This window comes from Lepus europaeus, chromosome X (genome assembly GCF_033115175.1).
Source record: "Lepus europaeus isolate LE1 chromosome X, mLepTim1.pri, whole genome shotgun sequence".
In the NCBI taxonomy this organism is placed as follows: Eukaryota; Metazoa; Chordata; class Mammalia; order Lagomorpha; family Leporidae; genus Lepus; species Lepus europaeus.
Genome location: NC_084850.1, coordinates 36,073,171 through 36,085,435, shown reverse-complemented (window position 1 = coordinate 36,085,435; position 12,265 = coordinate 36,073,171). Strand labels below are relative to the sequence as shown.

Below are 12,265 nucleotides of genomic sequence, written 5' to 3'. Positions count from 1 at the left end.
AGAAATATTTTACTAATGCAGCATCTGAAGCACACAAAGTCACACAGACCCTATAAATTGCTTTTCCAAGCCACCAAAATGCTTTCTTACCCCCTCCTTCCCTCCCACCTCTCTTGCTTGTGTTTAAAAATAAAACCCAATTCTGCTGACTACCGCTTTTCTCATCTCACCACAGGAAGTGGACTGGATGACTTCTCACAACACATGTTTAACAGAGGGCACCAAACACCAAACAGTGTCTGTGGGACACCTGCTCTAAGCTGGGGAGAGTCCTGTCTGCTCAAGGGCTATAAAGGAACTTCCCCCAGCAGCCTTCAGCTCCAGGGAGGCATAGCCCAAGTCAGGCCTCAGTTTTGTAAATACTATGGAGGAGGCCAATTCTGGAATGGAATTGGTGATCTAGGCAACAGGTGCCAGGCTTGGTCACCCCCAGCACTGGTTTGTCAAAGGCATCATCTTTAACCCCTTCCCCTTCCTTTTCCTCTTTCTCCAACCTCCACTTCTCCACCTCTGAGAGTGAGAGAGAGAGAGAGAGAGAGAGAGATGAAACAGAACAATCAAAAACACATGTGACCTCTTCACTGAGCTAAAAGATAAAAACAATAAACCATGATAAACATTTTCCTGCTCTCTAGCACTTACAACTGGGGAGCCATTTAACTGATATTAAAAATATGACCCAGGAGCTGGCATTGTGGCACAGGTTAAACAGTGGCCAAAATGCCACCATCCAATATGAGTGCTGATTCGTGTCCCAGCTGATCCACTTTTTATCTAACTCCCTGCTAATGCACCTGGAAAAGCAGCAAAAGATGGCCCAAGTGCTTGTGCCCCTGCGCCCACGTGGGAGACCTGGAAGAATCTCCTGGCTTTGGCTTGGCCCAGCTCTGGCTGATGTGGCCGTTTACAGAGTGAACCAGTGGATAGAAGATGTTTCTCTCTTTCTCTCTCTCTCTCTTTCTCTCTCTATCTCTCTCTTCCCTCTCCTTCCTTCCCCCTCTCTTAAAAAAAATGACCTAACCTCTAGGTTCAACAGAAGTGGCCACAGACCCAAACGAGATTTTTTATGCAACATGTTCTGTGTTCTCCAAGATGTATTGCATACTCTGTAGGAGTGGGTAAAACAATCCACCGTAATACAGAAATAAATTATTAGAACTCTTGTTTCTTATTTATTATTTATAGAGTATAATAAGAAATTCGGTGTTACTAATGTTCAATAAAGAGACTGTCAGTGGTGCACTCAGTCGCAGGACTCTCAAATGACTGGGAGGGAGCTATCTGTGGGAAGAGGGCACACTCCAAGCAGCAAAGGGTTGATGGTGAGGTATTTTATGTATGCCCAGTTTATAATATCTAGTTTGTCCCAACAGAATGGATAAGAGGTTTGGAAATATTCTTGTTGGGAAACCACAATCTGAACTTGAAGAATGTGAGTGCAAGTGAGCAACAAGAAAACAAGCAGAGGGGCCTGACATTGCAGTGCAGTAAGTTGGACCACTCTTGCAATGCTGGCATCTCATACTGTAGTGTGAGTTTAAATCCTGGATTATCTGCTTCATATCCACCTTCCTAATAATGCTCTAAGGAAGGTAGTTAAAGATCGACCAGGTACTTGGGCCCCTGTCACCCACATGGGAGGCCCAGATGGGGCTCCTGGCTCCTGGCTTCAGCCTGGCCCAGTCCTGGCCTTTATGGCCATTTGGGAAGTGAACCAGTGCATGGAAGATTTCTCTTTCTCTCCGTGTATGTCTCCCTTTCTCTCTGTAACTCAGCCTTTCAAAATAAATAAATAACTTTTTTAAATAAATAAATCTTTTTTAAAAGGAAAAAAATGGCACTGTTGACACTAGAACTCCCAGGGTCAGTTTTGTGTCAGAAACATTGTGGCTGTGACACTGACATTAAAAACAAAGATTCCAGGGCCAGCGCTGTGGAGTAGCAGGTAAAGCCTCTGCCTGCGGTGCCAGCATCCCATATGGGGACCGGTTGTAGACCCAGCAGCTCCACTTCTGGTCCAGCTCTCTACTATGGCCTAGGAAAGCAGTGGAAGATGACTCAAGTCCTTGGGCCCCTGCACTCACATGGGGGACCTGGAAGAATCTCCTGGCTCCTGGCTTTGGAGTGGTGCAGCTCCAGCCATTGCGGCCATCTGGGGAGTGAACCAATGGATGGAAGACCTCTCTCTCTCTCTCTCTCTCTCTCTCTCTCTCTGTGCCTTTCCTTCTCTCTCTGTGTAACTCTGACTTTCAAGAAAATAACAAATAAATCTTTAAAAAAAAAAAAAACTAAAAACAATGATTCCAGGGCTGGCACTCTGGCGCAGCAGATTAATGCCCTGGCCTGAAGCGCCTGGCTGCTCCACTTCCGATCCAGCTCTCTGCTATGACCTGGGAAAGCAGTAGAGGATGGCCCAAGTCCTTAGACCCCTGCACCTGCGTGGGAGACCGAGAAGAAGCTCCTGGCTCCTGGCTTCAGATCGGCGCAGCTCCAGTCATTGCGGCCAATTGGGGAGTGAACCATCAGATGGAAGACCTCTCTCTCTCTCTCTCTCTCTCTCTCTCTCTCTGCATCTCCTCTCTCTCTGTGTAACTCTGACTTTCAAGTGAATATTTTTTTTGGACAGGCAGAGTGGACAGTGAGAGAGAGAGAAAGAGAGAAAGGTCTTCCTTTTCCGTTGGTTCACCCCACAATGGCCGCTGTGGCCGGCGTGCTGCAGCCCGCGCACTGTGCTGATCCAAAGCCAGGAGCCAGGTACTTCTCCTGGCCTCCCACACGGGTGCAGAGCCCAAGCACTTGGGCCATCCTCCACTGCACTCCCAGGCCACAGCACAGAGCTGGACAGGAAGAGGAGCAACTGGGACAGAATCCGGCGCCCCAACCAGGACTAACCTGGGGTGCTGGTGCTGCAGGCGGAGGATTAGCCTAGTGAGCTGCAGCCTCAAGTGAATAAATCTTAAAAACAACAACAACAATGATTCCAAGGTGGCCAGTGCTATGGTGCAGAGGTTAAAGCTCCAGCCTACAGTGCTGGCATCCAATATGGGCGCCAATTGGAGTCCCAGCTGCTCCACTTCTGATCCAGCTCTCTGCTATGGCCTAGGAAAGCAGTGGAAGAAGGCCCAAGTCCTTGGGCCCCTACATCCACGTGGGAGACCTGGAAGAAGCTCCTGGTTCCTGGCTTCAGATCAGCTCAGCTCTGGCTATTGCGGTCATTTGGGGAGTGAATCATCGAATGGAAGATCACTCTCCCTCTCTCTCTGGCTCTACCTCTCTCTGTAATTCTGTATTTCAAATAAATAAAATAAATCTTTAAAAAAAAACACACACACACACAAAAAGATTCCTGGGGCCAGGGTTGTAGTGTAGCAGATAAAGCTGCCACCTGTGATGCTGGCATCCCATATGGGCATTAGTTCATGTCCTGGATACTCCACTTCCAATCTAGTTCCCTGATAATAGCCTGGGAAAAGTAACAGAAGATGGCCCAAATATTTGGGACTCTGCTACCCACATGGGAGACCCAGATGAAGCTCCTGGCTCCCAGCATTGGCCTGGCTGAGCACTGGTCTTTGGGACCATCTGTGGAGTGAACCAATGGATGGAAGATCTCTGTCTCTCTGCCTCTCTGTAACTGACTTTCAAATAAATAAATAATACTAAAACAATGATTTCCAAGAGGATTTAGTCATAACTAAGAAGAAGTCACTCAAAAATATTCACAATGATCTAGTAGGCCATTTGAAATAGGGATTTAGAGCTACTATCTTTCATGACAAACTTGACACTAAGTGAATATCACCCAATTGCATTTTAGTGTTCATATGAAGATAGCAAAATGTACTGTTTATTTCTTTTTTATTTCTTTTTTAAAAATTTATTTCAAAGGTGGAGAAGCAGAGAGAGGAGGGGAGAGAGAGAGAGAGAGAGAGGTCTTCCATCCAGTGGTTCACTCCCCAAATGACCACAATGGCCAGAGCTGGGCCAAGCCAAAGCCAGGAGCCTGAAACCTCTTCCGGGTCTTCCATATGGGTGTAGGGGCCCAAGCACTTGGGCCTGCTTATGCTGCTCTCCCAGGATCGAAGTGGGGTAGCTAGGTCTCCAAATGGCGCCCATATGAGAAGCTGATATGGCAGGTGGAGGCTTAACCTGCTATGCCACAACGCCAGCCCTTGTTAATTTCATTTTAATTTAACGTTTGAATTTCCACTTTTGTGTAAATTTTAAGAATTTATATATCATTTATAAATAAATATATTTATTTTAGGAGTATATATTCTGCAAATTTTTCCTGTTAGTACTGCAAGATCACTTTAGGTGACCAATACTATTGGTCATGGCATATCAAGATACCAGAGTCCTCACAGCTAAAATCAGGTGACTTCTATGATAGATAGGAAAGCAGATGCCCAGAGAGAAAGAGAAGATCTTAGCTTCATATTAATACTGCTAATTAGTAATATCACCTAAACCTAAAAATTGAAGTCCTAAACAGTGAGATGGATAAATATAGAGTGACAGAAAGGAGGAAATCTGAGCAAACATTGGAAACTCAGAATTGAAAAGCGTCATAGTAGAGCCCTAATTTCTGTAGCCACCAAGCTACTGATGCCTAGCTATGCCTTCTATACTTACAATAACTCCCGGGTAATAACCCCCAACAGTCACATTCTGCGTCCTGGTGGTTGCAGCAAGGCCCACCGTGAGAATTAACACGGACACAATAAGCAATGTCACGGTGACATAGATGGAATTCCGTTTCCTCCGATTGAAGGCTCCTGAAAACACAGAGAAAAACTGAAATTGCTCATTTCAGCAAGGGAAGGGAATGACTTAATGAAATACCATTAGGAAGCTTTCCCTTTGCAACTCCAACCAGTACCTGGGGTTACCTCTGGGAAGGGAATTATGGGAAAAAGAAGGGGCTTCGGTTTGTGCAGTCATCAGGCGCCACTTTTATAATAAAAATAGATTGCCAGTTTGAAAATAAGCAACAGAAGAAACTTCATCAGTTACATAAAACAAATTTTTGTGGTTTTCATATTCTATAAAAGATATGTCATACCCATTTAGTAGAGCATTTTTAGACCAAATTATACAATATATGATAAATGGAAAGTGTATACATGAGGGTATTAAATGAAAATATTTTACAGCCAATATGCAACTAAGATTTTTTTCATAAGCTAGAGAGACAAAGCTTCATTTTCAGTGTAAATAGCAGAACCAAGCCAGTTTTTTTTTCATTTATTTCTGACATTTGCCATCTCATGTATAAACTTTAAAATTGTGTTGGCAAAATTTGTCACATAACAAATGTGTGTAATAAAATAAGTGTTTGGAGGCCATTAGTCCACAAAGATATGTTTCAAGGGAGGTACATAAGAAGTATTATCACATACACATTAGGTTTATGTGAAGATGACATCAATATAAATGATATGGAACCCATTTTCCCACTTAGGACTAATCAGACATGATAGTACAAACCAATTAAAAAAAAAAGAAATGGGCCTATTAAATCAGATAAAAATGGTATCTAGGCTCACTTTTCAATTTAAAATTTTTTAAAGGAATTGAGCACTGCTCCACACTCAGCTGGCATTTCTTTAGCATGAGGAAGGGCTCTCAAGAAGAAATGCTAGGGCAGAGTTATCATCTAGGAGTGGGGAGAGGGGGGCAAGAGAATGAACAGGAAACATTAAAAAGAGCACAATTTTCTAGTGGAGGTATATGGAAGGTGGGAAAGATGAAGCAATGGGGAACCTTAGGATGGGATGGTCCACCCGGGTGCCTTGACTTTATGGCCCTAAAGAAACCTCTTGGGGCTGTTCATAAGATCCTGTCATTTAGGGAGGCTTCATTGTAGCCTCAGCAAGCAGTTGGGAGGGAGGGGAGAGGGGATGGAGGAAGAGGGAGGGAGCTGAAGAAATCAACTACAATACAGGATACCTGATGGTAACGAGAGGGAGGGGCTGTGGCTGGCCTTGGCAATCCCCTGAAGATATCCCCTCCCAGGTGAAAGAAAAGCACCATGAGTGCCACCCTGTGTCAGCTCCACCATCCATCTTATCTTCCCCACTGTGATCCCTGCAAAAGGTTCCAAGGGAGTTGGAAGGGGCTGGCAGTCTCCCCTGATGTCAATATCAAAAGTGAGGGACATGACTCATCAGGGTCATTTCTGATACAGTACTATTCAAAGACTACTTTACATGGAAATGTAGGAGTGCTTTGAGCATTTATAGGCACCCACATACTAATGTGCCAAGGCTCACCCTGGGAGAAGAGGTGTGGAAAGTTGGGAAATGAGGCTCCTCTGCAGTGAGACCATAGCCCAGCCTTGATGAGGAAACAGGGCCACTAGAGACACCTATGACATGGCGGGGGAGGGGGAGACTTTGTGTGAGAGGCTATTAGGGATGCAAAGGGCAAGCTGATGGGTGGTAAATACAATAATCAAAGCCTGGAGGTTAGGACTGTCTGACGCAGGAAAAGGGAAGGTTAGTTATTCCTCCTCTTGATCTGGAGGACTCAAATGAGTCTCAACTAGAATCCCTAGGTATATTTTATGATAGAACTTCTCAGTGAACCTTGAAGTTTGTTCCACAAAGGGGCTGTAACCTAAACTTTCAAAATCACCCCCATTTTTGTCTTCCTTCTCTTTTGTCACATACAGGATCTTGAAGACCTCCCCAGCCCCAAATTGGAGAAAGAGAGCAAGAGAATATCTGGCTACACCAAGGGTATCTTTGCAATACATGAATGTCTCACACCTTACACTGAAAAGCATGGAACTTTAGAGACTAAATTGGAGTAATGTGTGTGTATGTACCATCATACTAAATTGGTTGTTTCACTACTTGCTGCTTCCCAACCAACTAACTGGCCTTTAATCTTATTCACAGCTCCTGGGTCTTCTTTGAAAATATCACTCTAACTCTTAAATGCATAGGAGCCAGGTCAAAAAAAAAAGTGACTCAGCAAACCACATGGTGTCATTTGAAAATCTGTTTTTCTTTCCCTTCTTCTTTGAAACCTGAATTGAAAATTCAGTCAGTTGAGAAAGCTAAAGATCCTGCAGCCCCATACAGCCTTACCTCTAGACAAGATTTGCTTTGGAAAAAGATCCTAACTCTCCTAACCCTAGATTGGATATGTATTATCTGTCCCCTCAAATGACTCCCCCTCCCCAACACCTCTTATTTTTCACTATAAGGAACATACATCATTATGTAAAATGAAATTATTTCTAGTTATATCTGGTAAGTTGACTATTTTAAGGAACCTCTGGGGTTAAACTTTTTGAAAATGAAGAATAATACCTCAGTTTAATCTCCAGTGTCAACTTAATAAAATTCACATCTATTTAGAGCAAAACATACCTGTTCTCTAAAAGTATGGCCTAGGCTCCTAAAAGGCCTCTCATTATGTCTGCTTAGGGCATTTTCTTGTTGGTTGTTTTTAGAAAGGAGAAGAGTCCTGAACTCATTCAGGTAAAATTTGGGGTTTTCCCTAGATGTTCTTCACAGGAACATCTAATTCCAATTTTATTTAGTAAACTCACACACACACACACACACACGCAAAATTCAGACACTATATGCTACAGTACTTAAAAACAGCAGCAGGTGCTTGAAAATAGTCTCTATCATGGTATTTGATAACTAGTAAGCAGTTGGTATTTATTGAATAAACAAGGGGCAACATCTCAGAATTTTTTCCTTTGTAATCAAAAAGTTTGTGGGAGGAATCATGTGAATAAATATGGACTATGCTCTTAAAATTGCTTTTTGAAAAAAATAGGGTACACCTGAGTGTTCCCCAGAACTGAAAGCCTTCTGGCCAACTAGTGTCACAACCCCAACATCTGTCACCACCCTGTCTATCTAGTGTCCAGCATATTTCTGTTTAAATAACAACCTCTGCAGCCAATAGCAGTGAGTCTGAAATATCATCATTGGCATTGGCTACCCACCCCACCCCCTAGTAGCTCCCTGCAGAACTGCTGCAGCCCTCCTTCTCTGCAGTGCCCCACCTCCATCCCAGATCAGTGATGACCAGGATGCTCAGTTTCAGATGCACCCAATTATTTGCTGCCTCTACCTTTCCAAATACAACCAGCTGTCTCCTCCTGGTTTCCTTGCCTGATCAGAGCCCCCACCTGCACTGTGGTCTTTGAATCTAAATCCTTCCCTTCCTTTGAAACCTGCTCAAAACTCAACTCTTCCAAGAAGTGTTTCTTGATCAAGCTTACTCTATTTTAATCAACTATTCTTTTATGTCTCTAAATTCATAGATACCTTACTCAATAAGCATATTGATTATAATGGCTACAATTACACTTGTAACTGGTTCTAGTTCACAACCCAGATGATGTCCACCAGTTCCCGCATTACATATCTGAAAGAAACCAGTGTGAGATTCGCTAGGAAGCAGGATATTGTCACTTGTGTTTTACCTTGTACATATTCTTGATTATTCCCTTCCAAGAGAATAAGTAGAGTGTGTAACCTTTTTGGAGTACAGCAGATGGGGGCCAAGTATCCTTCCTAGTACCCTGTGTTGATGACTAGCTAATTCTCAGGGTTGATTTAAAAAGAAAAAGAAAACACCAGTATTTGCTTACCTGAGTCAGCTTTGCCACCCAGAGTGGGTCCCAGGAAACCCCAGCCTTGAGCATCGTGGAAACAGGTGGCTGCCTACACAAGGGTCTCAAGGTCCTGCAAATCTCCCACACATCTCCTTAAGGGCGCTGAAATCAACCCTTTACTTAATTCTTGAGTAGAAACATCCAAGGCCTTGGGAGAATTACAAATGTGTTATTGTGTTGGGAAGTAATGAATTTCCTACTGTAGCATAAGTGCCTTAGCACCTGGGGGCGGTGTTGCCAAAAAGGAGAGGGGCGTTGTTGGGAGAGGATGGAGGGGCAGTGGAGTCAAATTGCCATCTTCCTAATTGCCCACGTGCCTGCTTTGCTCTGAGTCTTAGACTAACAGTTCATCCCCAGGCAGCCAGCAAGTAGGTACCTAGTGCAATGTGTGTCTGTGTGTCTCACACTTTTACTGTCTTGGCTGCAGTTGTGGCTTGACAGTAAAGGGAATCCCCGCAGAAATTCTGCCCTTGGAAGCTGAAACACTAACCTACCCACCCACCCATTCTCCTCCTCCCGCCACGCAAGGGAGGCATTGCCAGAGCTGTATTAAGTGGGAGTAGCTCCTAAATAGCCTAGACGCTGATTCAGGCCTGTGGTGTGCGGGACCCATGCCAGGGAACTCCGGGGAGACTCCCCTGTTCAAACTGCAAAAACCCAGGGTTACCACTGGACTCAGGAATTTATTGGTGCCAGCCGTCTGCAGACTTGAAAAAGCAGAATGCATAGCATTAGTTCCACGTCAACATGGGTCTATGATTCCTGTCCTTCAGTGTCAAGACTGGACTGGGCAAAGACCACTCAGCTTATTGTGCACAGACCTTTTGAGAAATGCAATATTGGCTGAGAGTCACTAAGTTCCCAAGAAACAACTTTTTTTTCATCTTGTCCCCCATTCCACAGTAGCGTCCTGACTAGCAATCCTGAGTCATCAAACTGCCCACTGTCTGGAGGCAGGTGGCTCCAGGGCCAGGACACTTGGTTTGCAAGTGGGCAAGTGGTTGTAGCCACAGCAGCAGTGGGCACTGCAGAACCCTTGCACTCTTCCACCCAGTCCCTCAATTGCAAGCAACAGCTTAGCATCAGGGAGCCAACAACAGCGTTGGCGCCATAGCCGGCCAAGGTAAGGAGTGCATTCTGTGTGGGTGTTTGGGTGCGTGTGTGTGTGTGTGTGTGCACGTGTGCATGTGGTGTGGTGTGTGTGTGAGAGAGAGAGTGTGAGAGAGAGAGAGAGAGAGAGATGGTAGTGGTAAGGAGGAACCTGGTACTTCTGGGATCTAGATTCGGACTGGATTTCTTGACCTCATTTATACCCTGTCCTTAAAAAAGAAAAAAAAAAGCAAAATCTTATACTGAATATGGAAAGCCATTGTAAATACTGGTCTTGCCATTCTCCAGGAGACAACATTTTCTGAGCCCTCTCCAGTAAACAAATTTTGTTGAGACTGAGTCTTTTGCAAGCAGTAAGAAACTCATAAAGGAGCTTCAATCTTCTCTCCGCCCCCTCCCCGCAGATGTTCCCGCAAATTCCAGGGAGAAGACCTGAGCAGATTGTATGGCAGACACTGGGGCCGGAGGGATTTGGCAGAATGCTAATTATGTTGGAAAGAGAGAATTCGATTTGCTTGAAATGTATCCGAGGCGAATTTTAAGATTAGGTGGGATCATCGTTTGACAATTCCCTCCCCCTCTCCTGGGCTCTAAATTAATTTCTCCACCCAGTGAAATCATAGGGGTTGGGAACGTGCCCAACAGCTGAGGGGGCCTGGATTTCTTTTCTGTTTTGTAACTACTAAAAAGCAGCTTTGAGAGGCAACCAAATTGGTGCTCTAAGGTAGTTGTCCCCCAGTTGCCAGAAGGAAAGGTGTCGGTAGGTGCCCCTCCTCCTTAATTCCACGCGAGGAGGAAAAGTGGGACTTTAGAAGACGCACGAGCTCGCTCGCACTGGATCTTTCTCCCGCTCTCACTCCTCCCCAGTCCGCCCCCACCCCCAACACCAGCCGCCCCTTTTCACACTCACGCACATTCCTTGCGTTGGGAGCAGAATTGGAATCAAATTCAAGGAATGTTGATTCTGCCGCTGCACCCGGCAGGGCTGGACTCTCTTGAATGGTTCCTCAGGAATTCCCCTTCTGCCAACCCCTTCCTTTCTCCCCCCCTACCCCCGCCCATCCCCCAGGGTTGCGCAACACCACCCCCCCATCACAGAGGTGCAAGTCACCCCCCCCACACACACACACACACACACTACAGCTCGAAATTTCTGGGCAGCTTCAAGAGAGTTGGGAGGGGGCAAGGATCCTCCTTTCACTAATTCTCATTAGTTAGGAGCTCTCAGAAGTGAGGAGGACTTTTGCAAAGAGAGACAGTCGAATAAAAAGCAAAGGCGCAGGTTGCAGCAAAGCGTTTTGATCCCAGTGTGCTGGGATTTGCCACTGGCTGCAAGTCCGTAGACAGACGCACACAAACACACACATCCGCACTCCTGGGCAGGGATACTCCGACACAAGCTTGGCGCTCCAATCTCCGCAAGTCGCCCCGCCGCAACCGCTCCCCTGGGGCTCCAGTCCCCCACCTAAACGCTGAAAGGCGCGGATTCCTCTAGTCCCGAGTCCCAGTCTTTGACTCTGTGGGCAGCCAGGGCGCTTGCGATACAGAGGACATCGCACTCACCCCTTGCTGCCACCTCCCGGAGGAAAGGCTGCTAGACTTACCCATGGAATCGGGCAGGGACATGTCGCTGGACCGCTGCTGAGTCAGGGACTGATGCATTGTGAAAGCTGCCCAATTGCCCCAGTCCCCGAAGCTGCTTTAAGCGGCTCCCCGGCTCAGGGCGTCCCGCAGAGCATCCTACTCCGCAACTGCCTTTCTAGGTCCCTCCGATATCAGAGAGGCAGGCTCTGGTTGAGAGCTGCAACTCCTCCCCCTTCCTTCCCCTATTCTCCCTCCCTCTGCTCTGGGAGGCAGCAGCATTGGCGGTCCGAGCAGCCGCGTGCGCTTGCGCAAGATCCCCCCCCCCCCCATCCTAGTTATCCACCTCCCAGCCTCCAGAGCCAGACAGGGGACTGTTTTAGCCCCTTGGGGACAGAGCTGCGCAGAAAAAGAGGGGGAGGCTTCAGGCTGAGTCAACTGGCTGTCTCTGTAGTTTAGAAAGAGTCTTGGGCAATCATCATTTCTAGGATTTATAATTGGGGAGGGGTAGAGAGTCTGGTTCAGAGCTAAGGCACACACACACACACTCACATACTTGTGCAGGTCTGGTGTTAGTGCTTCCAGAATGACATAATGGAACTGGAGATGATCCAAAAAAGGGTCACTTTATAATCGGGGGGGGGGGGGGGGGAGCCATATGAAGATAGATTAAACAAATGCAGACTCTTGAGTCTCAAACGATGAAGGGTGGGAAGAGATGTGACCAGAGTGTATAAAATTATGTGAAGATGAGCGAGGGAAAACAGCCTTATTCACCAGATTTGAGAATTCTAGAACCAACAGCTTCCTAAGAGCTAGAAGATTCAGTTAAACCAAATATGACTGCATCAGCACCCCAGTTTTTACTTTTGTTCAAGGTGTTTTATATCAAGGATCTCATTTTCTCATCACAGCAGCGATGCA

At 45.9% G+C, this 12,265-nt stretch overlaps 1 protein-coding gene across 2 annotated transcripts in view; it reads right to left on the bottom strand.

Moving 5' to 3' along the window:
- TMEM255A (transmembrane protein 255A) overlaps positions 1-11,590 on the bottom strand; it is an 82,484-nt gene extending 70,894 nt beyond the window's left edge. For both annotated transcript variants that reach the window (XM_062184559.1, XM_062184560.1), the window contains exons 1-2: positions 11,365-11,590; positions 4,636-4,778 (exon numbers count right to left, since the gene is read on the bottom strand). In XM_062184559.1, coding sequence (XP_062040543.1) covers positions 4,636-4,778; positions 11,365-11,422 — 201 coding nt within the window. In that variant the 5' untranslated portion in view covers positions 11,423-11,590. The remainder of the gene's footprint in view (positions 1-4,635; positions 4,779-11,364) is intronic.
- Positions 11,591-12,265: the final 675 nt, after the last annotated feature.